This window comes from Lethenteron reissneri, chromosome 16 (genome assembly GCF_015708825.2).
Source record: "Lethenteron reissneri isolate LAM-NWPU_2019-01 chromosome 16, ASM1570882v1, whole genome shotgun sequence".
Taxonomy (NCBI): domain Eukaryota; kingdom Metazoa; phylum Chordata; class Hyperoartia; order Petromyzontiformes; family Petromyzontidae; genus Lethenteron; species Lethenteron reissneri.
The window spans coordinates 15389420-15415051 of record NC_083794.1 but is presented as its reverse complement, the minus strand read 5'-3'; the positions used below and the strand labels follow the sequence as shown (position 1 = coordinate 15415051).

At 59.3% G+C, this 25632-nt stretch overlaps 1 protein-coding gene across 3 annotated transcripts; it reads right to left on the bottom strand.

Moving 5' to 3' along the window:
- Positions 1-11758: 11758 nt before the first annotated feature.
- Positions 11759-25263, bottom strand: LOC133343071 (protein sprouty homolog 1-like). Of its 3 annotated transcripts, none has more exons than XM_061552546.1 (2): positions 24833-25263; positions 11759-14001 (listed from the first exon to the last, which is right to left on the bottom strand). In XM_061552546.1, exon 2 carries the CDS (start codon positions 13976-13978, stop codon positions 12863-12865), a length of 1116 nt encoding a protein of 371 aa, XP_061408530.1. In that variant the 5' UTR covers positions 13979-14001; positions 24833-25263; the 3' UTR covers positions 11759-12862. The 3 variants fall into 3 exon arrangements, with proteins under 3 accessions (XP_061408530.1, XP_061408529.1, XP_061408531.1); XM_061552545.1 differs by lacking the exon at positions 24833-25263 and adding an exon at positions 17099-17506; XM_061552547.1 differs by lacking the exon at positions 24833-25263 and adding an exon at positions 15138-15324.
- Between the last annotated feature and the right edge of the window lie 369 nt (positions 25264-25632).

Genomic DNA, 25632 nt, shown 5'->3' with positions numbered 1-25632 from the left:
CTTGCCGATGACTGGTACCAGCGGTGTCAAGATCGGCCTCAGTGGAGGAGGCTCGTGAAGGACGCTACTGGGCAGTTGGAGGCAGTCGCCCTCCAACAACAACGGAGGGCGGAGGAGCGACGCTCACAACAACGAGCGGAGCGCCGGGTGGCTAAAGCACAGCAAGTTGGCACAGTAGGGGGCACAGGTGGTGCATCAGCCAGTCATCTCGGTCATCTCGGTCAGTCGACCAGTGGCACCTGGGTCTGCCCCGTGACCTCCTGCCAGCGGGCTTTCGACACTTCACGTGGCCTCAAGGTGCACTTGGCCTGGCACAAGCATCGTGGTGACGTCACCGCCACTTAGTGGCGAATGGCGGTTGTTGTTGTTGTTGTGTATGTCTGTGTCTGTGTGTGTCTGTGTGTGTCTGTGTGACAGCGGCGGCGCAATGGAACGCTCCGACCCTGGCGACCCGAGTTATGGGTCTCCCTTAGATCGACTCAGCCTGGGTTAAGACGAGGGCGACCGGGCGTGATGCTGCCCCCACCCACTCGTGTGCCAGTGTCGGCCTTCAGTGGCGCCGCGACTCGCGAACAGCAGCACTTGCTCCGCCAGGGGCTACGCGGGATCTTTATTTACGGGCGTGCGTGCGTGTGTCTCGGCGTCCGCGCTATGCGCTGGGAGGAGGAGGCCGCCTCTGCTTCTACTTGTGCTGCTGCTGCTGTAATAACAGTCCGGAGCGGCCCGGCGTGGCGGCGGCCGCCACTAATGGACGGGGCGCGCTCGGCTCTGTGACAACAGGCAGCAACCCCCCGTCTGCGCGGGCTCTCATTACGGGGCAGACACTCACTCAGCTGCCCCCCCCCACACACCCCACCCCCCGGCTCCGCGGGCACCGCGCCCGCCACCCCTCCCCCTACCCCCACTAACAACTCCCTCCCTCCCCCGCCGGCTCCCACGCGGCGCGCACGTAGACAGACAGCGAGCAGAGAGTCGAAGCCATATTCATCCAGAGCGGCCACCTCCATTGACAAGCAGCACCGCCTCTTCCAGGACGAGCCGCTCACTGCGGGAAAAGCGGAGCGAGCGTCAGCTGGCCTGGCCCAGCTCTCCCTACAGCCAACGAGAGTGAACCTGGCCTGGCCCAGCTCTCCCTACAGCCAACGAGAGTGAACCTGGCCTGTTCAGCTCTCCCTACAGCCAACGAGAGTGAACCTGGCCTGGCCCAGCTCTCCCTACAGCCAACGAGAGTGAACCTGGCCTGGCCCAGCTCTCCCTACAGCCAACGAGAGTGAACCTGGCCTGGCCTGGCCTGGCCCAGCTCTCCCTACAGCCAACGAGAGTGAACCTGGCCTGGCTCAGCTCTCCCTACAGCCAGCGAGAGTGAGCCTGGCCTGGCCTGGCCCAGCTCTCCCTAGAGCCAGCGAGCGTGAGCTGGTCTGTCCCAGCTCTCCCTAGAGCCAGCGAGCGTGAGCTGGTCTGTCCCAGCTCTCCCTACAGCCAGCGAGCGTGAGCCTGGCCTGGCTCAGCTCTCCCTAGAGCCAGCGAGAGTGAGCCTGGCCTGGCCTGGCCCAGCTCTCCCTAGAGCCAGCGAGCGTGAGCTGGTCTGTCCCAGCTCTCCCTAGAGCCAGCGAGCGTGAGCTGGTCTGTCCCAGCTCTCCCTACAGCCAGCGAGAGTGAGCCTGGCCTGGCCTGGCCCAGCTCTCCCTAGAGCCAGCGAGCGTGAGCTGGTCTGTCCCAGCTCTCCCTACAGCCAGCGAGAGTGAGCCTGGCCTGGCCTGGCCCAGCTCTCCCTAGAGCCAGCGAGCGTGAGCTGGTCTGTCCCAGCTCTCCCTACAGCCAGCGAGCGTGAGCCTGGCCTGGCTCAGCTCTCCCTACAGCCAGCGAGAGTGAGCCTGGCCTGGCCTGGCCCAGCTCTCCCTAGAGCCAGCGAGCGTGAGCTGGTCTGTCCCAGCTCTCCCTAGAGCCAGCGAGCGTGAGCTGGCCTGGCTCAGCTCTCCCTACAGCCAGCGAGAGTGAGCCTGGCCTGGCCTGGCCCAGCTCTCCCTAGAGCCAGCGACACCTGGGGCCAGCATGCCGTGCCTTGTCTCCACATCCCAATGGGCTCCACTGACCCCTCGCTCCACCTCTGAACACATTCAACAGCCCCATGGCATCGCCATCCACGTGGCTCCATCTCCCCGTGGCTCCATCTCCCCGTGGCTCCATCTCCCCGTGGCTCCATCTCCCCTAGGCCAGGCGGTGGTAGCGATGCCCGCCTGTAATCCGCCAGATTTTCGTTGTTTCAGATAATCGTGATTGGTGATGGCCATGAACGGGAATTGAACTCGGGTATCCGGGTTCGTAGCGCAGCACGTGAACAGCTACGCTACCGCTTCCAACACACGCCTCCAGGAACACACTCACATACACGTATACAAACATGTGTATACACTTTCGATTTGGAGCTTTCGTGACTGCTGTTACCACCCACGTGTAACACGCACACACAGGGCCCCTGCTCTGCACGCAGAACGGACCGCGGCTGCGTCATCGCTGTTGACATTGGAGATCGGCGCCGGAATGATGACGAGGCACATCTACACGTGCGTGTGTTAAGTAAATAATACTCTAATTAATTAATTAATGTTTCTTATGAATTGCGAAACACTGCATGGCAATCGTCACCACTACTGCGAAGTCTTGACAGGACCCTCCTATAGAAGAGTCTTGAGTCTCAGTGAGACTCTGCTCAGTAAAGAAGACGAATAATAAAATACTAATCATCACCCATCATCATCATCATCACCCATCATCATCATCACCCATCATCACCCATCATCATCATCACTCATCATCATCATCACCCATCACCATCATCATCACCCATCATCATCACCCATCACCATCATCATCACCCATCATCATCACCCATCATCATCATCATCACCCATCATCATCACCCATCATCATCATCTATCATCATCACCCATCATCATCACCCATCATCATCATCACCCATCATCATCATCATCACCCATCATCATCATCACCCATCATCATCATCATCATCACCCATCATCATCATCATCACCCACCATCATCATCACCCATCATCATCTATGACCTCCTATTCGTAAACAGTGGTTGTCCTCATAGGTTTTACCCTTTCTGGCAAAAAGAGGTGTCAACATGTTAAAGCACCAGACAGAATCCGTATTCAAGGACTCCTGTCTGTACTTGAGACTCTGGTCTGACGCCGTTGTGAGACTCCTGTCTGTACTTGAGACTCTGGTCTGACGCCGTTGTGAGACTCCTGTCTGTACTTGAGACTCTGGTCTGACGCCGTTGTGAGACTCCTGTCTGTACTTGAGACTCTGTCTAACACCGTTGTGAGACCAGGCTCAAAAGAAAGCCGTGGACAAATCAGTTTCAAAGACAATGCCCATACATTATCAGAGTTCGTCATTTGTTTGCATTCTGACCTCAAGTATTGTGGTTAATGCAGACATGATTCCTTGTAAAAGGTTTCAATTTGGTGTTTTTACATCTTGACACCTGTTTCATTGCCAGAAAGGGTAACAACCTATTGTTAGAGTGGTTGTCATATTGCGATACTCGCCTCCGCCATAGGAATGTGGAATTGCCACCACTGGGTCGAGCAGCAGGGCCTCTCTGTAGTCGTGGGCACTCGGTGGGTTTGGCCCAGGTTGGCCCTGTTGACACACATATGCATGCGTATGTTGACGTACAAGTAAGTAAGTATGTTTATGTATTCATGCGTGCAGATGTGTACGTACTGTGCGTGTACTCTGTGTGTGTATGTACATGGCTGTGAGTGTTTACGTGGATGTGTTTGTCCACGTGCCCTGGACCAGCGATGCAGAGGGTCGCCAGGTCGACTCGTACTCCCGGCGCGGCAGTGAAAGCGGCGGTGCCCGCCTCTGTGCGCCCCGCGGGTTGGCGGCGATTGTCACAGCGACTGTGACCGGTAGGTCGCGCGTGGTGTGGCGAAGTGTGGCTACCCCACCTCTTACACGAACACGTCTGGGCAGCGTGGACGATAGATCGACGTGGAGGAGTAGACCAAATATCCTTGAGTGGAGGCCCCTTCCACCAGCAGTGGCGTGAGCAACCAATTGCAGGGCTGCGCCTTTACCTTCAAATCGATAAACTTGGGTCAATGGCATCACCACGCGGCGACTCACACCGACGTGCAGTTCGATTGTCCCCATTGGCGCGTGGTAATCTGTGCACACAACAAATCCACCGAAATCGGTTACCGGTTTGTAATCTTCGTAACCGGTAAACGTTTCAAAAAAGGTTACCGGGTTTAGCGAAACCGTTCCTGGTTTCTGTATGTGCACGCTCTGACGTGTCCGCGCAATGTGCCCCGGTGATGATGAGGACGCGATGGGGGGGGGGGGGCATTACGGAAGGGAGGACGGGGCCCGGCGCCCTTGTTTGGCGCCACGAGTGGAAACAACAACAACAGCAGCAGCAGCAGGAGTCGTCGTGGTGCCCATTAGGGGCCTGCTCGAGGTGTCGGGTTGCGCGCTCTAATAACAGCGCGCGCCCCTCCCCCCGTGCTGGCGGATGCGGGGACAGGGGGGGGGCACTGGGGTGGGGGGGCACTGGGGAGGGGGGCGGGGTCGGGCTAGGCCGCGTCTGAACTCGCAACTCGAGGCCTCCCTCCTCCATTCCTCTCGATGTGCCCGGGACAATTCGCGGCCCGGGGCTGCACACAAAAGAGCGCTGCACAACCGGCCTGGGTTTTGTTGTGGTCGCTAATGATGAATAAGGACCTACCCCCCCCCCTCCACGTGGCATTCTGCCCACAACCGCCCCCCCCACCCACAAGTCTCCAGGAACATTCTGGGAGGCCCTTGCGTCCAACAAGTTTTGGAGTTTGGATTTTCCAGGTGAAAGTTTTTAGTGAAAACAAATCGTCTCTTTTGCACCTGGGAAGTGCAGTATCCCAGGGGCAGAGCAGAACTGCAACAACATTTACCGCCGATCAAACCTCCCTCGACTGAATGAGGATGAGAGGCCACGTTGGGGGTCCCTGGTTTGGAGCGGAACGCTCCCGCGCGGTCACGTGGGCCGCGCTAATTGCGGAAGCGCCCCATTAATGGTCTCTTTCATTAAGAGCCGTGGAGACCGCTCCGCGCGGCGGCTCACAGCCAAATACCCAAATACCGTTGCACAGGAAAAAATAGTTCTGCGACTACCAATCTGTAGCCCTTACCCCAAACCCTACATCGTATCCGATTGCCAATCATGAATCGAACCCTAACCGTAACCCTAACTCCATCCTTACGTATCACCCTACTCCCGAACATCACCCTATCTCCAAATCCCAACAGCGAAGCCCACTCACTCCCTAATCCTGAACCTAACCCGATCCCACATTAACCCTAGACCCAACCAAAATGTATATCAAACCTCTAACTCTAAATAAAACCCTAACAACGTATGTCTATCATAACCCTAACCCGATCTCTAACCCCGATCCCAATCCTGTCCCAAACCATAGCCCTAAATCCTAACACTAATACCCTATCCCTAAACCCTAGCACCTGATCTCACCCCTAACCTGAACCCTAATCCTAACCTCAACCCTATCATAACTCGAGTCGAAATACGAAACTGCAACTCGACTGTAACCATAGAACAACGGATGACTCTATATCGACCCCAGATGATGAGAGGTGGCGAGCGAGCGGTGGGCAATCAAGCGGAAGGTAAAATTGTGGTTGGGGAAGTTGACCCGGTCTATCATCTTTCTGAGCGGATAGAGTAAGTGCCACTTTTTAGGGAAGTCAACACTGGCTGCGCTATGGATAGTATCTCCCTCGCCATAGGAATGTGGAATTTCCACCACTATCTCCTGAGGGCTATGTACAGGAAATGAGCACCGATGCCTCGATATAGCGCAGTGGGCAGCGGGGTCTCGCAGGCACGGCCCATGAGACACGTGACGAACAACCCGACAGGAAATCGATGAGTTTTGGCGAGACTGGCTCTCGAACGGAGAATCCCGTCGATGTCGGCGTTCCATCTCGTGCGCGCCGTCGCCTGTCTCCTCCTCCTCCTGTTCCTGTTCCCGCTCCGTGGTTCCGAGTTAGCATCACGAGAGGCGATGGAACACGCGAACGATTCGATGAATGAATCTTGAGCGCAAAGTGAAACTGACGTGGATCGATGCATGGTCTCGTGTCTGGTTCGCAGCGTCTCCGGGGCAGGGGGAAGGGGGCAGGGGGAAGGCATCGCGCGAGGGGGTTCTGATCCCCAGGGGTCCCCGCAGGTGCACGGGGCAGGTGAGGCCGCGTGCTCGGGGTCCCCTCGCTTACCCCCTCCCATACACCCCCCCCCCCCGGAGACTCCCCACGGGGGGAGAGGGCGGAATGCAGCCGCGCGTTTCCACCGCCTGCTGTTTGCACAACAAGAGTTTTAACATCCATCCCCCTCGCCCCCTCCCATCATCCATCCCCCTCGCCCCTCCACCCCCCCATCATCACCGACCCAGGCCTGTAGACAACGCGGGGCGCGGGGGGGGGGGGGCGGCTCCCACGTGACCGCGCGCGCGCTCCCCCCTGGTCACGCCGTCACTCCGGTGGACACACGTTTACAATAATAGTAACATTATTTAATAATGATAGTAACACTATTTAATAATGATAGTAACACTATTTAATAATAGTAACACTATTTAATAATGATAGTAACACTCATCTTCTTGGTTCTTTCGGTAAAGTCACGTAGAAGGGACATAATAAAATAATAAAAATAAAACAGAAGAACAGGTCTGTCGGGAAGACACAGACCTGTTCTTCACCTGAGGACGGCTGCTTGCGTTGTGGCCGAAACGTCGTGAGAATTGTATTTTATCATGTTTTATTTTTATTATTTTATTATTTCCCTTCTACGTGACTTTACCGAAAGAACCAAGAAGATGAATCCCTGCAGTCACGAAAGCTTTAAATCGAGATAGTAACACTATTTAATAATGATAGTAACACTATTTAATAATGATAGTAACACTATTTAATAATGATAGTAACACTATTTAATAATGATAGTAACAATATTTAAATGTGTACATATTTGTCCAGTGCTTCTTTGCTGTATTGTGCCTCTATTCCCCCGCCTTCATAAACCCGCATTGACCAGCGCGGTGAAGTATGGTCAAATAACCCCACGTGGCCCATGCGGCTTGGGGGAGGCCCTCATCCGGCAGAGGATCGACACCAGCTCCGTGCGCGCGTGTATGTATAGCGTCAACAGTAATGACACCTGCACGTTCTTTACCCAGCACAATCTCAAGGCCCATTTGCAGGAGGCTCCTGCCACTGCATTTGGATGTTTGGCCATGAATCACATGGAGGAGTTGTTTGTTTCGTGTGGAGGCGGATGACACACACCCCGACACACACACACACACCCCCCGACACACACACACACCCCGACACACACACACCCCGACACACATACACACACACCCCGACACACACGCACACACACCCCGACACACACACACACACCCCCCGACACACACACACCCCGACACACATACACACACACCCCGACACACACGCACACATCCCGACACACACACACACACACACCCCGACACACACACACACCCCGACACACACACACCCCGACACACATACACACACACCCCAACACACACGCACACATCCCGACACACACACACACACACCCCGACACACACACAAACCCCCCGACACACACACACACACACACCCCGACACACATACACACACACCCCGACACACACGAACACATCCCGAAACACACACACCCCGACACACACACACACCCCGACACACACACACCCCGACACACACACACACACCCCGACACACACACACACCCCGACACACACACACCCCGACACACATACACACACACCCCAACACACACGCACACATCCCGACACACACACACACACACACACCCCGACACACACACAAACCCCCCGACACACATACACACACACCCCGACACACACGCACACATCCCGAAACACACACACCCCGACACACACACACACCCCGACACACACACACACCCCGACACACACACACCCCGACACACACACAGTTGTCACGCAACTCTTGCTCGCAGTTACCCAGCGAGTGGGGGGGTGGTGTGTGGGGGATGAGTTTGGGGACCACTAATGCCTGTCGTTTAAACCGCATCCTCTGCCCCCCTCCGCCACCCCCCCCCCCCCGGCGCGCACGTGTAATTGTTTGGCTGCAGCATGGAACCCATTACAGTAATTACGGCTCCGGGAGGGGGAGGAGGAGGAGGGGGGAGGAGGAGGGGGGGAGCGCGGCCAGTCGAGAGCCGCGGAGCTCCGCGCTCTCGCGCGCGTTGGGGGAGGGGGGAGTTGGGGGAGGGGGGAGTGGGGGGAGTTGGGGGAGTGGGGGGAGTGGGGGAGTTGGGGGAGGGGGGAGTGGGGGGAGTTGGGGGAGTGGGGGGAGTGGGGGAGTTGGGGGAGGGGGGAGTTGGGGGAGGGGGGAGTGGGGGAGTTGGGGGAGGGGGGAGTTGGGGGAGGGGGGAGTGGGGGGGGGCGGCAGCCGCGTGGAGAAGTGGGGGGGGGTCGGCGCGCGGCTGCCCGGGCGAGCGCGGCGCGGAGACAATGGAGCCTGCGGCAGAAAGCGCCGTTTCCTTCCTTCCTGCGCGCCGCGCTCTCTGCCTCGCTGAGCAAAGTCAATGGCCCGGGGGGACGAGGGGGACGGTGGGGGGGGCGAGGAGAGCGAGCGCTGGGTAAGAGTGGGGGGGGGCGTTTCCATTTGTGCTCCGCTACTCGAGCTCCTTTTATGATGGAGACGGCTCCCCCCCCGCCCCCTCCCACCTCTTCGTTGCGCCCACACTCGCTGCCCCCCCCCCGCCCCGAAACACATTCTATAAACATTCTGATGATGTTTTCGTTGGAGTTCGCGGCCATTGTTCTGATATGTATCCGCGTGTTTTCATAATAGCGAGGGCTCCTCTGCGGATGTTATGTCCTGCGCGGAATAGCGCTATTAAAGCGCAATACTTGCGGCCGCGCGCGTCGCTATGGAGACGCGGGGGGGGGGGCAGCGGGGAGGGGAACCTTGAACCTTGAACCGGGCGCGATGCGACCGCAGCGCGCGTCGCGTGTCAACACCGCGAGCACAACCTGAACGGCCCAATTCTCGGCTGACCCCACCCCCTGCCCACCCCCTGCCCACCCCCTGCCCACCCCCACCCCCTGCCTACCCCCTGCCCACCCCCTGCCCACCCCCACCCCCACCCCCTGCCCACCCCCACCCCCTGCCCACCCCCTGCCCACCCCCACCCCCTGCCCACCCCCACCCCCTGCCCACCCCCACCCCCTGCCCACCGCCACCCCCTGCCCACCCCCACCCCCTGCCCACCCCCACCCCCTGCCCACCCCCACCCCCTGCCCACCCCCACCCCCTGCCCACCCCCTGCCCACCCCCACCCCCTGCCCACCCCCACCCCCTGCCCACCCCCACCCCCTGCCCACCCCCAGCTCCTGACCTGCTCCTGCTGCCCCTCCGCACGTTGCGCTCCAAATTCAGCGCGACTTCTGTTTTTATTGCCCCCGTGAGTCTAACTCTGCGCTCTGCCCCCGAACTCTGGTCCCTGCCCCCGAACTCTGGTCCCTGCCCCCGAACTCTGGGCCCTGGTCTCTAACTCTTGACCCTGCCCCATAACTCTGAGCCCTTAGCCCTAACTCGGGGCCCTGTCTCTAACCCGCGCCAGGCGTTGGGGAACACGAGGCCCGGTTCCCCAGCCACTGCCGCGGACAGCGCGAGGCCGGCGGTGTTTGTGGCGAGGTTTGGAACTCGCGCGGTTCGCGCGGATCCTTGGCCTGGCCACGTCGCGAGTTGGATCATCATCAGCTGCAGCAGCAGCTGCAGCAGCAGCATCATCGTTCGAACAAGAGGGAAGACAAACTTACCTGTAACTCACGGGTACGATCCTACTTCGTGGCGGGGGCTGTGTGGGGGGTGCCCCTCACCGCACGACCCCCCAACTCACCTCGCTACGGAAATAAACGTCTGAACATTCGAGCCATCGCTGCCATTACTCCACGAGGGGCATTCCTTTTGTCCGTAGCGCAGGGCAGCAGCCGGCGGCGTCTTTACGAACAGGACACGCCCTGCTGGTGAGACGCAGTGAAGTCGAAACCGGCCCAGGGTTTAGTTGCCTCAACAGCCGCTGCTTGGAAGAGGACTCTGGGTCTGAATAAACCGTGAGGCCGCTGGACTAAACGCGTTCTGCTTTGGATGGCGAAACGGATCTTTGATTTTGCAGCGCCAAGAGTCAGTACGGTGGGGGGGGGGGGGGGGGTCGTGACAGCTGCCGCACAGCAGTGAACCGCGGGGGGCAGATGCGAGGGGCTATTGCTCAGGGTGGTCCCTTCTCTCCACTCCCTATGCCGCACTGTTAAACAATGCTGCAGTTAATCAGAAGTGGTTTTGTGGCTAACGGGGGGAGTGTAACTACAGTGTTCAAATCTGCACATGACGAGACATCTCATTAGAATAATGAAAACTCATGCAGATGGGATCAGATTTGATACCACTCACAGCTCTCAGCCTTATCCAGACAACCAGCTCACAATAACTGAACACATAGCCTTGTCGTTGAGCACCACGGATTGCTCAAGAGTTGAGAAAATGTGGCCATCCCAACAGGCAGCAGTGCATATTGATGACCCCACTGTACCGATGAGTTCTAATAATGGTGAAACCGGTCGACAGTTTCCTCCTGGTTTCACTGCTGCCTCTGTTGGGACGGCCACAATTTCTCAGCCTTTGAGCAGTCAGTGATTCTAAACGACAACGCACGTTCAGTTCTTGCGAGCTGGTGGGCTGGACAAGGCTGAGCGCTGTCGCACACGCGATGAACGTCCGTGTGTGCCATTACATATGATGGTAGCTCTGTGATTGGACAAGGCGTGACCATGTATAGGAACGAGGTGGGGGGGGGGGGTATGGTGGGGGCTTGAGATTGGCTGCTCCACTATTTTTCACTCTTCGTGGTTAATCGGAGCACACACCCAGCCTACACCGCGTGTACACGAGGGGACAGCGCCGACGGCGCCGCACAGATAGATTCAACAAATTCGTAGCCGTACTCGCAGCCTCGTGGCGGTGTAAAGGACCAATGCTGCATGTGCGGTAGCTCACGATGGGGGCCCCTGCGCGTTTCGTGGTCGAGCGTGGCGATAGTCGCGTTGCCAAAACTTCAGAAACTCTCGGCACTTTGTTCAGAGTTTGGATCGTGACGAGGCCGGCGCGCAAATGCGGCCCGCCACTTGTTTCTCCAACGTGGCACGTGGGCTGGGCACCCACCGTGGAGCGGAATAATTTTTACGGCGAGTACAAACTGCAGGTATTTACCAGGGCGGCCTGACGGATTTACAAGCACGAACCTCTAATGTGCTACCGACGGGCTACGTCACTTCTTCGTACCCAGCGATACCAGTTGCATACCAGTTTGACACCAGGCCTGGCGCCTACCTGGACAGGTGCGATACGGGTCTGATACCGAGTCTGGTCGGTGCCTCGTCAGTCCGCTTATTTTGGGTAAAACCCACAGAGCTAAGAAGCTCTTTACAAACGGCGTTATCCCCCACCGGATGGGATGGGGGTGGGGGGGGAGTCGTTGGTACGTGACTTCATGCCCCCCCCACCCCACAGGCCCCCTCACCCTACAGGCCCCCCACCCCTGGCCCCCCTAACCCAGAGATGAGAGTCGCACTCGCTCGTCACTTCATTCATATATTTTCTGTTTCAGTCACAGCCGGCTTACGCGGCGAGGCCACTCGCGCGGGATGGTTTCCTCTTTCCAATAAATATTATAAAATATTTAACTTCAAGTAATAAATATTTCTTTACACTAGACAAAAAAAAGTGGGGTGGGGGCGGTGGGGAGGGTTTAACACAGAGAGGGAGAGAGAATTAGAAAATAATACGGAGCTCTATAATAATAACTTTACATTGTGAATGCCGTACGCTGAAGCCACAGGATAATAATAATAATAACAGAATCCGGCCGCCAGGGCCGCAGCGGCCTCGTTGGGGAGGCCGCTGTGGTCCTGGCTCACATTCCACAGGATGCACGGGCATTGGAAAGTAGCGAGCTATACTTTTTTTGTTTTAAACATTCATGGGATATCTTGATCTTTACATTAATATTATAGCTATGTACAAAAATAGATAGACAATAATTTGTTATTTGTACATAAAGAGGGGAAGGTTAATTTGTGCCACAGGTTACACTCGATCGCCGTTCGGAGCCAGCCCCCTTCTTCCACCCCCTCCCCGGGGGGGGTTAGGGGGCAGTGGGGGGGTGGGCGTTAAGCATCATCGCCTGGTCCCGGTGCCAAACCCCACGGGGTCCCCAGGTCCAGGGCACCACCAGGTTCGTTTTGTATCCAATCCAGCTTCTCTTCCACAGTTGGTTCCCTGGGTCCCGATTCCATCTCACGTTCCGCTCATCCAGGTTCGGCGCGAACGCCAGGTTCGGTCACGCGGTCTCCGAGAGCCGCGGCGTGGAGGATTCACCACGTCCGACCCCAACTCCACATTCCCACGCTGGGGGTTCCCAGGTCCACTTTTGGCGCCAGTCACCGGGGGCACACGTGTTTCCCCCGTCTTGCCCACATGGGGGCCAGTGGTTATATCATCATCACCAACGTTATTAATATTATTATTAATATTTGTTATTAATATTATAGTCGCCGCCGCCGTCGTCGCCGCCGACACGCGAGGGCTCGTACATCCCGGAGCGGCGCGGGAAGGGAGGAAGGTGAGGAGGCGGCGGCGGCGGTCACCGTCGTGTGGGCGAGAGTTTGCGAGGGGGAGGGCGGTCAGATGGGCTTGCGGGGGGGCACCTCCGGCGGCTTGCAGCGCACCGAGTTGCTGCTCTCGCAGCGGCAGCCGGGCCGCGTGAGGCGGTCGTACCCCGCGCGGCACAGCTTGAGGGCCCCACGCGCCGGCGGGTAGCACAGCAGGCACGGCAGGCACAGCGAGAGCGCCGCCATGCTGGCCCAGCGCAGGCCGCAGCGCGACTGGCTGCAGCCGGCGCACGGCTTGTCGGCCCACGAGTCGCTCGAGTCTCCGTCGCCGTAGTCCGAGCAGTGGTAGAAGAGCGCCTTGACGCAGCACAGGCACGTGCACGACTCGAGCAGCGCGTCCGCCGAGCACAGGCAGCGCTTCTCGCACAGCCAGCACGCGGGCAGCGCGCGCGGAGCCACGCACTCGCCGCACTTGCAGCGCCCGCACCGCTCGCAGATGCACGCGTGCTGGCCCCGCTCGGGGCACGGCTCCTTGCCGCCGCCGCACCCCTCGCCCGCCTCGCACTTCCGGTCGCCCCCGTCCTCGCCGTGCCGGTGCCCGTCGTGGCGGTGCCGGCGCTGCTGCTCCCGTTTCGGCTCGGTCGTCCCGTGGGCCGGCGCCGCGGCGCGCGGCTGGCCGCGGACGACGATTCCCTCCCAGGGCCCCTGCCGGTGCTGCGCTCCGCCCCCCAGCAGACGCCGCTCCGAGCCGGCGCTGCCCGCGCTGGTCCGCGACGCGGTGCTGCCGCCGCTGGCCGAGCGGCTGGGCACGGGGGGCGGCCGCTGGGCGGCGCCGCCGCCGCGGGACGGCGGCGCGGCCTTGTGCGGAGCGGCGCCCCGCGGCGTCTCGCCGCTCGGCGGCCGCTCGCGCTCCTTGTGCTGCTGCGGCGGCGAGGAGGAGGAGGAGACGGCGCCGCCCCCCCAATGGGGGGGCTTGTTGGAGCGCACGACGGTGGGCGGCTCCGAGTAGTCGTTGTTGGCACGGATGGCCTTGATCTGGTCGAGCGAGAGGACGAGCGAGTGCGGCGACGCGGCGAGCGACTCATCGGGCGGCTGTTGCTGCAGGAGGAGGCGCGGGTGGCGCACGATCGTGCGGCCCCCGCCGGTGCCGCCGCCCCCGTCGCTCTGACGCCAAACGCGGGAATCCATGTGCGGTTAAGGCATCCAAATACCTGCGGGGGGACAACACGGGGGTAGTGGGGGAGGCAGATGGCGTCATCATCGGGGCACACACCACGCTCACAAACCTCATTCACAAAACGCTCTCCCGCGCCACATGGCAGCTAGCTAACAGCACTCGCCCCAACGGCGGGAGGGGGGGCGGTGTAATCGCTGCTTGTTTGCAGAGGTTTCGCGGTTCGAGACTGGCGGGCCGCCCTGGTTAACACTGAACATTAATCAGAAAGGCAGTCGTACTCAAACACGAATAAAACAACTTAACACGTCCGCCATTAGCACTTTGGTGTGCCGCATTAAAGGCGAATATAATCGGCCGACGGCTTGGCTAATGATCTTTCTTCATAGCACACCGATCAGATACTGCGGCTGTGCGTCGACCGAGAGCACGCTCGGTGCTGTGCGCGTTTAGAGATCCCGTGACACCGTTGGGAGGAGAGAGTCGGCCATTGGGTACCCGCTAAAATTCACCAAAGTTGAAAAAATTACGCAGTTTGCTCAACCGGGAAACTCTCAGCGATCCTGACCATGAGAACCTGGCAGGACCCTCCTGAAAATGCGTCTCGAGACTCGGCGAGGCTTGCCTGGGTAATCGTGGCCCATGCAAACTGCTGCAAATTGTGCCGTGAGCAATGCCAACACCACCACACCCGGGTACCTGGCCCACGCTGATCACCTTTACAAACTTGCACCGGATAATCAAAGCCCTAGCCAACCTCGACAATGATCGAACTCGGGTTGTGTGCTAATCACTGCACCACCGAGCGCCTCCCCCACACTCACAAAAACCCCCAGTGTAGCCTTAACAGACTGTTGGGGCGAGTGCTGTTAGCGAGCACCTGTGAAGGCCGGCACAGCACACAAGGGGGTGGGTGGCCAGAACTCCGCCCGGTCGCCTTCGTCTCCCTAGTGGCGATGTTTACACACCGCACCAGGTACTCATTTGAGGCCGAGTCGACCTATGCGAGGCCCAGGCCGGATTCAGATAATCGTCACTGGTGTCGACCGTGAGTGGGAATTGAACCCGGGTCGCAGAGTTCGTAGAGCAGCGCGCGCTGACCGCTGCACGAGACTGCGAACGAAGTTCATCACCCACCCAGAGCGACCCACACAGACGCGCGCACACACACACCGAGAGAACAGCGAAGCGGCGCACCGGAGCAGAGCCACCATCACTTCCAGCACTCGTCCGCCTCCCCTGGGCCCCTGGCAGAGAGAGTGTGCTCTCCTCTCCACTCTCCCCCCCCTCTCTTCTCTCCACTCTCTCTCTCTCTCCCTACTCTCCAGCTCAAGTGGCAGAGTCGCGCCGCGCTCGCCCGCGCATGGCGCCGCGGGAACGCGACTCCCTCCTCCACGGGGCGAGGCGGCGGCGGCGCGTAATGCATCCTCCTCGCTTGCGTGCAGAGAGCCCCACTCCCCACTCCTGTTCCCCCAACTCCCTCCCTCCTCCACCCCCTGCATCCCCCCACCCTCTCCCACCCACCCACCCAACACCGCCCCCCCGCAAACCCGACATACCAAGCACAACAAAGGCGGAGGCTGAGCGGCAGCGGAGAAACTCGACGAACGGCATTGCAGCGCCGCAGCGGCCCGTGAAGCAGGGAGAGACGGGCAGGGAGAGAGCGCGCGGGGTTTGCGCCCAGCAAGGCAGCCAGCAGCACGCATATGATGATGATGATAATAATAGCGATGATGCCCCGAGCGCGACACCCGGCAGAGACGAACGGCGCTCGATCTGCGCGACACCCAGCCAGGGACACTGCACCCAGCACCAGCCCGAGGCTCGTGCTCGTGGCCCAACGAGCCCGCGCCCTGCACGGCGCCCGGCAACTCACGAGCAGCGTGGGACTCCACCTCCAGGTGGATTACGTCGGCCAGCAAACCTCGCGGCTCGGCCGAGCGAATCCACGCGCTGGACGGAGACCCCTCGACATCCATACGCATCGGGAACCCGATAAACTCTTTATTTTACCAGGTAAGGTCCACTGAGCGACCTGGTCACAAATGACGGCTTAACTCAGTGGCCTATCACGTGGAAATGCAGAGCAGCCAAATACTCCAAACGCGTGTTGCTAAATGTGGAGGGGAAAACCGGAGGACCCGGTGAAAAATCCACGTGACCACGGGGAGAGAGAAACGCAAACCACCCCCAAATACGCAGCAGCAGGCGTCAGGGTCGGATGTTGAACTTATCTCGCACTGAATGTAGCCAAACGTGCTCATTGGAATTGACATCGCGCCACCCAATTATCGGGACCCCTAAAGATTGGGACCCCTGAACACCCCAACCCCTCGACACCCGGACCCCTGAACACCCGGACCCCTCGACACCCCAACCCCTCGACACCCGAACCCCTGAACACCCGGACCCCTCGACACCCCAACCCCTGAACACCCGGACCCCTCGACACCCCAACCCCTGAACACCCGGACCCCTCGACACCCCAACCCCTGAACACCCGGACCCCTCGACACCCCAACCCCTCGACACCCGAACCCCTGAACACCCGGACCCCTCGACACCCCAACCCCTGAACACCCGGACCCCTCGACACCCGGACCCCTCGACACCCGGACCCCTCGACACCCGGACCCCTCGACACCCGGACCCCTGAACACCCGAACCCCTCGACACCCGGACCCCTCGACACCCGGACCCCTCGACACCCGGACCCCTCGACACCCCAACCCCTGAACACCCGGACCCCTCGACACCCGGACCCCTCGACACCCGGACCCCTCGACACCCGGACCCCTCGACACCCGGACCCCTGAACACTCGAACCCCTGAACACCCGGACCCCTCGACACCCGGACCCCTCGACACCCGGACCCCTCGACACCCGGACCCCTCGACACCCGGACCCCTCGACACCCGGACCCCTCGACACCCGGACCCCTGAACACCCGGTGGATGTGAGAGGGGTAAAGACTGAGAAGGGGGAGCGCAGCGCTAACGAGGACGCGACGACCCCGCAGAACCCCGTCCGAATCCCACGAGCCCCCCACGTGCCCCCCACGTGCCCCTCACGAGCCCCCCACGGGCCCGCCGCGGGCCCCCCGCGCCGACGCCCCAGGCTGTGCGGGACTCACTTAGACATCAGGGCGCGGCGTCGGGCGGCGGTCGGGAGAAGCGCTGCGCTCCATGCGCGGCCGTGGGGAAATGGGGGGGGGGGGGGGTCTCCTCGACTCCGCGCCGAGAGTCGCCACTCCGCGAGCGAGGCAGCGGCGGCGGCGGCGGCGGTGCTGATGAACGCGGCTCCGCGGCGGACGGAGGAGGGAGGGGGGTTTGCAGATTCGAGTCTCCCCGTTCTCCGCGGCGCACGCGGGGTGCGATGCGGAATAAGATCGCCCGCCGCGCGAACTCCACGCTCTGGCGCGGTCGGCACACGCCCGGGCGTCGTGGTACGCGCCGCGAGGACTCGCACGGGCACGCGCGGCGCGGGGACTCGCGCTCCACTCGCACTCCGCCTCTTCCCTCGCTCCCTGCGAGTGCCGCGCTGACGTCACGCGCGCCCGTAACCCGATCCCGCGTTTGTTATCCGCCAGCTACATCGCATCCGGTCGCCGCTCATTGGCCCGGGTTTGTTGCCCCCCCCCTGCCCCCACAATCCCCCCACCCCCACCAAACCCCCTCCACCACCCCTTTCCTCCACGCCCCTCCCCCCAGGCTCCCCTACCGCGCTCATCCCCCGTTCCCCCCCCACCTCTCACCGCCGGACCCCTCCCCCCACGCCACCCCTCGCCTCTCACCCTTCCCCCCGAAGCCTCCCTTTCATTCCCAGCCCCGGCCCCCACCCCACCGAACCCCCACCCCACGCAACTCGCTTCCTCCCCTCCCCCACCCCCTCCCCAACATCCTCAACACACCACCCCCACCCCTCCCGTCCCCCGTCAGGCACTCGTCTGCGCATGCGCGCTCTCGTTTCCGGAATGTATCGCGGGCGCCCGGGCATCAAACGCGACCGGATGCATCTCCTCACCCCGCGCCACTACAAAGCGCCGCGCCCCCCACCCTCCCCCGCGGCCCCCCCACCCAGCCCACTCTTCCACCCCGGCCACCGCTTTCATGTCGCCCTGACGCCCGGAGCCGCACAGGCCCCGTGGCATTCGTAGCCGCGCACGGAGAAGGGAGAGCGGAGAGCGCCGAGAGAGAAGGGAGATCGCCAGGCGGCGCGTGGGGGGGGGCCTTGCTCGCAGGCACGGGCGAATGCGGTCATCGGGGTGGTCATCAGCAGCAGTAGCAGCAGCGCGAACTCGGTGATCAGCCACGGTCAACTCAATTGTCCACCACCCCGCGTCAACCTCAGTATCAGCCGCACTGCGGCAGTCATAGCTTGCGTGACAATAGCCGGGGATGCGCGTGAACGCAAGGCGCGTTGACCATTCTGGATTATTGAATCTATTTGTGTGGCGCTATCGATGCTCTGATTTTCTCTATACACACGCACGAAGCCACACGCCCAACAATGCGTGTGGCTAAACATCCAAATGTAGCGGGACCCTCCCTAAAAACAAGGATCGAGACGGAGTGAGGCCATCCTGGGCCACGCTATCCAGATCGCTTCTATGAATTAGCCGACGCTTTGGGCATTGAACCTTCTTTGGAGTAGAGCGATTGACTGACAAGGTTCCACAAGTAAAACCCTGGACACGTGACCTGTGCCACGGAGGTGAGAATTGTGGGAGCCCGGGGCTGGTAGCTCCCTTAGAATCCCGATCTCTGGTGCTCGGAGCTCTGTTGCTATGTTTCTTCATTTCAATATTATCCCGAGAAAGCCTCACTGAGTCTCAAGATTCGTTTTATGGAGGGTCCTGCCAAGTGTTTGCAGTACGGTGAGACGTTTTGTTTAAAAGCCAGCAAACTTGGTCCGTGACACCAACTCACAATGGCCTACTCTTCCGAGAGAGGACGCTGTGCCTGCAGCGGGCGCCCACCTCATCATCATGAGCCGTGCTCAATCTATTGCCAGATGAAGGTCTCCCTCCCCAAGATGCAAATGTTCTCCTGTTGATACGAAGAACAAAATGACCCCTCGAGTCACCGCGTCCCGGCCGTGACCACGCGGGGGCCCAGCTGGAGCGCGTTGTAGACATCCGCAGTGTTACCCAGCGGCCGCCTTGGGTAATACTGCGAGTCGGTGTCATAACCATAACAATACGTGCCGTCTGCTTCACTCACAGTGTCAGATGACTCAATTGGGATGATACAATTGGGATTATACACACACAGCAATCATCATGTTCCCCGACTGTCAGACTGAGGCCCCAGGTCACTCTTGCGCATACGACTCCTGTCCTCGTGTGTGGAGCTCCCATCTGGTCGCACGAAATCAACTTGAAGCTGAACGTATTCCCTAATCAGAGCTGGTGGAATTGTCCCTTGGCCCTGAGTGAGCTCCTGGCTGTAAAGGGGCTCTGACTCGAGTGCGTCCAGGAGACGAAGCAATGGAATCCACTCGTGTGCGGTGACGAGGTGGACGATTCCATCCGGAGAGGTGGCCTTCATCCATCAGTGGATTGACCATGGCCGATGATGCCGATGACCCGACTTTAACTGGTTGATTCGGCTCTCTTGATAATTTCTCTTGAATCAATATAAAATATCTATAAGTAAATCTCTCACTGAAATCAGCATCTATTTAATCTGTAGGTGGATCACATAGAGATGTTGTGAAACTCTCTTTTCATGGGCGTCGAGAAGAAGCCGTACCCTGGTTTGCCAGGAGAGGGCGGTACAGCAAAATGTGGTCTCCACCTGTTCCATCTGTAGAGGATAGAGTGTTGCCCCCTCGCACGCGTGGGTTTTCTCTAGGCGCTCTCGTTTCCTCTCACATGTGTAAACGCTCTTTAATTGACCGATAACACCTAAATATATAGAGAACCGCAGAGCTTGGGAAATTGCTGGGACGCTATGGTCAAGCTATCCTCACAACCGACACGTGCAAAAATGTATCTTCATCCAAGAGTAGATTGACAGCGGGGCTATGTATTGCATTACATAAGCGGCTTTGTTCCGATAGCTATCAAGCAACAAGCATTGGAGTCACAATGACGAAGTGCGCATGGAACGGGCGCTTCCATTCCCAGAGCGCGGGGCGCCCGTCACGCAGGGAGGCGCCGCTGCCTCACAGGGACAGCCTGAGGCGGTGGCGGTGCTGCTGCTGCTGCCGTTTGTGATCCCATTTTGAGTCATCTGCGATGTAATTTTTCCCAGTTGGTCGATTGGCCTGCTCCTTAAGAATGCCGTCACTGGCTATTGAACGTCCACTGTGCAGTGGAGCAGTGTATGTTACGGTTAAATACGCACCACGATACGATCCAGGGCGTCCTTCAAGATTCGAGCCGTGAACCTCTGCAACACGCGACGAAAGAAAAACATCACGGCCCCGAAGCATGCCCACCGGTGCTGTGGGCTACGGAGAAGGATCTATTACCCGAGCGTCGCCTATCATGTGTACAGCATACAAATAGTAACTTATTTGAAAGCCACGACGTGCTATTGACGACTGTGTTGAGCGTTCATTGTGCTGCCCGCCGTCTTGGGGGGAAGGGGGGGGGCAGCAGGCATCTCGGCGGTGGAGGAGGCCTCTCTGCCGTGAGCTGCTCCCCACTCTGAGTCAGTCGATGCTTCCCGCCGGCCCCTCCGCGCCCCCCACTTCCCGCTACGCGTCAATGTTTCTATTCTCGGGCAGCGGGCGGCTGCTGGTGACGATCGTGCGGAGGAGCTATTTCAGGCAAGAGTCCCCCCCCCCCCTCTCCCGCTTCCTTCAGTCCGGACCCCGCCGCAAACCGCACTGACGCACAATCGTGAGGATCCCACGGGACGCGGAGAGGTAACAGTGCCCAGCAGTTATTTGCGACCCGATGGGAAACTACTACGAGTGACCAATTAACCCAGCACAGACCGATCGCCCATTCCGCTAATGAGCTTCTGGCTTTCTGTGCGTGGAGACTTCCATACGAGGGTGGTGGCGGGGAAGGGGAGTTGAATGTATCTGCAGGCCGTCGTAAATATTTATGTATTCATTAATTCATTCAGGAAAGAGACTGAGTCTCGAGAGTGTTTTTAAATGAAATGAGAACGGAAAAATGAGAAAGAACCAAGAACATGAATTCCTGCAGTCACGAAAGTTTTAAGTCCAAAAATAAACTTACATTTAAGAGAACTCGACCGTTGGGAAACTTTGTGGAGAGAAAGCGCCGCTCACTCCGACGCGAAGCGGAACAGCCCCGCGCTCAGGCAGTCGCTAAGGCCCCCCCCCCGACACCACCCGTCGTCATTGAGCTCCGTGCAGGGGGAGCGGTGGCGCAGTGGTCAGCACACCGAGCTACAGGATCCCAGAAACACTGCGGTCGGTGCCCGGCCCAGTGCTGACATCACAGAAGCAAAAACCTGCACCGGCCCTCGGCCGACGTCCCATTTAAATGAGAAGACAAATGACCTATTTCCCATATATGTACCAACACGTTATATTAATAAAAAAAATTTTTTTACACATCCTAGCAGCCACACAGCTCTTCTGGGAGTGCATTCCCACCGAATTCACCTGTGTTGAAGCATGCTTGACTCAGCCAATGAGACGCTGAATGTCGACAACAGTCCAGAGTATTGCTCGTATTGAACCAATGCTGCTGAAGTGATGATGCTCTCGCAGAAGAAAGGCCGTGTGGCTGATGGGCCGATAAGGGTACGGGTTGGTATTGTCTGACAACTTAGTCCGTTCCCGCACCTCCCTTGAACGACGCAGGCGTTTAGATTTAAAGCCCCCCCCCCCTCTTGTCAATCCCCTGCTGGATGGATGGACGCTTTCTCACTCCCGTGTCGGTCACGAGGGCTGTTTGACCATACTTCACCACGCTGGGCCAGCGTGCACCCGTGGCACGGGGACGTCGGCCGAGGACCGGTGCAGGTTTTTGCTTCTGTGATGTCAGCACTGGGCCGGGCACGGACCGCAGTGTCGGAGTGAGCGGCGCTTTCTTTCCACAAAGTTTCCCAACAGTCGAGTTCTCTAAAATGTACGTTTATTTTTGGACTTAAAACTTTCGTGACTCCAGGAATTCATGTTCTTGGTTCTTTCGGTAAAGTCACCTTGGTTGAAAAAAGCAAAAAACCCACGACGTTTCGATCGCAACACAAGCGGTCTTCATCTGCCTGATGAATCGGTCTTCAACCGCTTGTGTTGCGATCAAAAGTTCGTGGGTTTTTTGCTTTTTTTTATATATATAAATATTTTTTCTATCGAGGTGACTTTACCGAAAGAATCAAGGATATGTAAGTTCATATTTGGCCATAGCCCTATTCACGACTCTGACCACTGCCCTCCCTCTCTCCAACACAAACATGCACAGGACCAGACTCGGAACACGTAAACGTCGTTTTGTAAAACAGAAACAAAAGCATAAAGCGCGTGCCTTCTCATCTCGGGGGCCAGATTTAATTTGGGATGTTTTAAATTTGACTTGTATTCACACGGAAGGGGACGGGCGTAGTGCCCCCTGCTCCCCCTCTCCCCGCCCCCCACCGCCAGTGTCGGTCGTCAGAATTAAGTTCATTCTCTCGCCGTTCCCGGGGGGCAGCGAGGCTGGGGGCTGATGGGAGGTGTCCCGGGCCTCACGGAACCCTCAATGAGTCGAGCGCCACGCGCGGCCGCGGAGGGGAGGGGGGGGCGCTGACGTCAGCAGCGGAAACGCCATTCAGCAGAATCGCGCGTGGAGCGCGACCGCGTCCCCACGCGCACGGGAGGCGCCGGGACGCGGCTCCGGTGCGGCTGTAGTCGCCCTGAGCCCGACCCCTCTCCTACCGAGCGTCGTGCCACTCTGGAGGGGCACAGCCGCTGTGGTCGACGGGGCTGGAGAGAAGCGGGGAGTGTGGGGGGAGGGGGGAGCTGGGGTAGGTTGGGTGTCGGATTTGGGGCAGATTTATCCAAACGGAAGAAGCCAAATTGCGCATTACGGCACTTTGCACACACGCACATAATGGCCAACGCGGTGACATCGTCAGCGCGGGCGGATTAGGCAGGAAAGGGGCAATTACCGAGCCACCGCGGGCCGCCCGTGGGGGGTGGGAGGAGTGGGGGGGGGCGTCCCGGGCCGGGCTCGACTGCGCGGGTAACGCTCAGGTGAGAGACCCCCCCCCCCTGCCCCCTACTGAGCGCTCAGCCATCAGTGTGGAGGGTGCCACGCGGTCACCTCACCCCAGCCCTGACACCCATTACCTATAGCACCCCCCCCCCTGCTCTTGCTTACCCGTGCACGACACGCACTATTGGATGACGGTCTCTCCGTGGCATGGAGGTCGTTTGACCATATCTCACCACAACGCTGGTTAGTAGTCCGGATTGTGTGAATACGGGGAGCACAGATAATCTGCTTCCGCTGGTGTTAGCCGCGGCCGGGTTAATAGCGCAATCTATCAACCATTGCCCCACCGCTCCAGCCACTCATATCACAAGAGGCGAATAATAATCGTCAATGAAATGTTTAATACATATTCTGGATAAATCGCATACCATGCCTGTCAAGTACGCACACATGGCATTCCCAGGCAGGTCTCCTCCATCCGAATCACTACACAGGCTCAACGCCTGCTTAACTTCCGAGATCTGAAGAGACAGATCTGGCGCATTCAGAGCGAGTTGTCTGAAGTGACCAAGATGGTGAGTTCATCTCCACTCGTGTGGCCAACGCAGTCACGCGATTTTATTTGAATTGGCACCGTCAGTGACCTCAAAATGCAAAATCTCCATCGAAAAATCACGAAGATCGAAAAGATTGAGATGTCATCGTGGCCAAAGTTGTTGCTGCCATCACTACCACCACCACGACCTCCTCGCTAACTCAGCGCTCTGCTCTCTCCCAGATCTCGCAGCTGCTGCGCAGAAGAACCGCGGCGACCTCCAAGAACGGCCCGACAGGGTGCCAGCATCATCTTCCCTTAGATTTACATCGAGGCCAACAAATTCACACAGAGACCCATAGACCCACAGAACCCGACAGACTCGTATAGAGTCCCACAGACTCACACCGAGACTCATACATCTGCCCTGACAGTCTCCCACCGTCTGGCTACCCTCGGTGGAGAAGGTGAAGCGTTTCGTTCGGCTGGGGCTTACGGAATTCCCTCGCCCAGTCATTTTCCCTTTAGCCCCCAAAAAATCCCCAGCACTGAATTCACGACTCCATGCGCGACAGAGCACGGAGCGATCCCGCGCCGTCAGCATTTCCTCCCGGGTCCGCACAGAGATGAATACTCCCACGCCCGCCCCCTACGGCCTTACAGACTGTTGGGACAAACGAAGTCAGCGAGCGCCTATTCACTCCGGAACTGTGCACGAGGGAATGGCGTGGCCAGAGCCACACCCAACCGCCTTTGACTTCCAACGGCGACCGCTCACGCACCCCACCAGGTTCCATCTCGATTGACATCGAGTCGACCGGGCCTAACCCCACGCACCCACACATATCTATAGACGCACACACGCACGTGTAGGCCCACACGCGCACGCCTGCCCACGCACACGTGCATGGTCCACGCACGCGTGTGTGTGATTGACGTTTTGGCGCAGGGCCCTTTAACTCAGGGACGACTCCGAGTTGGAGCCGAGCACGTGGCTCAAGCTGAATCCCCCAGGGGGCCACCATGTTTCATGACACCCGTGAGATGTATTTACAAACCAGATTAGTCGGGGCATCGAAAGTCGAGACGCACACACGCTCGCTCGCTGCGTGTGTCAACGCCACTCGCCCTGCGCTCACGCGGGGCGCCCACCCGGGCTTCTCTGCGCCACCACCTCGAGACGCCCGGCGTCGCCACGGCTGCGTTACCTGCAGCAGGGCGGCGAGGAGGTCCCGGGTTGCGAGGAGGTCCCAGGTTGCAGGGCGCGCGGTGCTGGGGCCGGGTGTCCTCCTCCGCCTCTGGCAGCGGTAGCCTCACTCGGCGAGCCAAAGCTCCCCCGGTCTGCACTCGGCAAACTCCCCGTGTGGCCCCGCGGGGTGCCGCGGTTTGCAGAATCGCACGCGTGGGGTGACGGACGTTGCTGCTAGTGATGATTATGTTTGTGATGATGTTTGCGTTGATGGCGAGTAGGAGCAGATATTCCACGCGTGTTGGGGATGGCGGCTTCGCGAGCCGGGCCGGGAGGAGGTGGCTGCTCCTCCTGCTCGCATGCGCCTCACGCGGCTCCGGCTCGGCACGTCCGCCCGTGCGCGACTCCGTCTCCCCGTTGTGGCGTGGCTCCCTCGACGGGGGGAGACTAAAAATAACCCCCGAGCTGCGCGGACCCCACCCACAACTCCCCCCCCCCAGCCTCCTCCCCCCTTCCCTTTCTTTCTCCCTCCCTCCCCCTTCCTCTCCCGCCTCCCTGCCTCCCTCCCCCAACTCCCACCACCCCCGCCCTCATTTCCCGGGCGGAGGATGCGAGTCGGGACATCCTTGAGTATGGGAGCTATTCTGGCCACGGAATCCGCGCAATAAAAACTTCCTCCGACCTCCGCAGCCGCCACCCCCCACCACGCTTACTCATCACAAGAGCCGATCTCACGCTCTCACGACGGTCCCCATCGTCGTCAACAAGCGCCGCGTCGTCAAAGGAAGGGCACCCGTGTATTTACGTACTGTATGTATC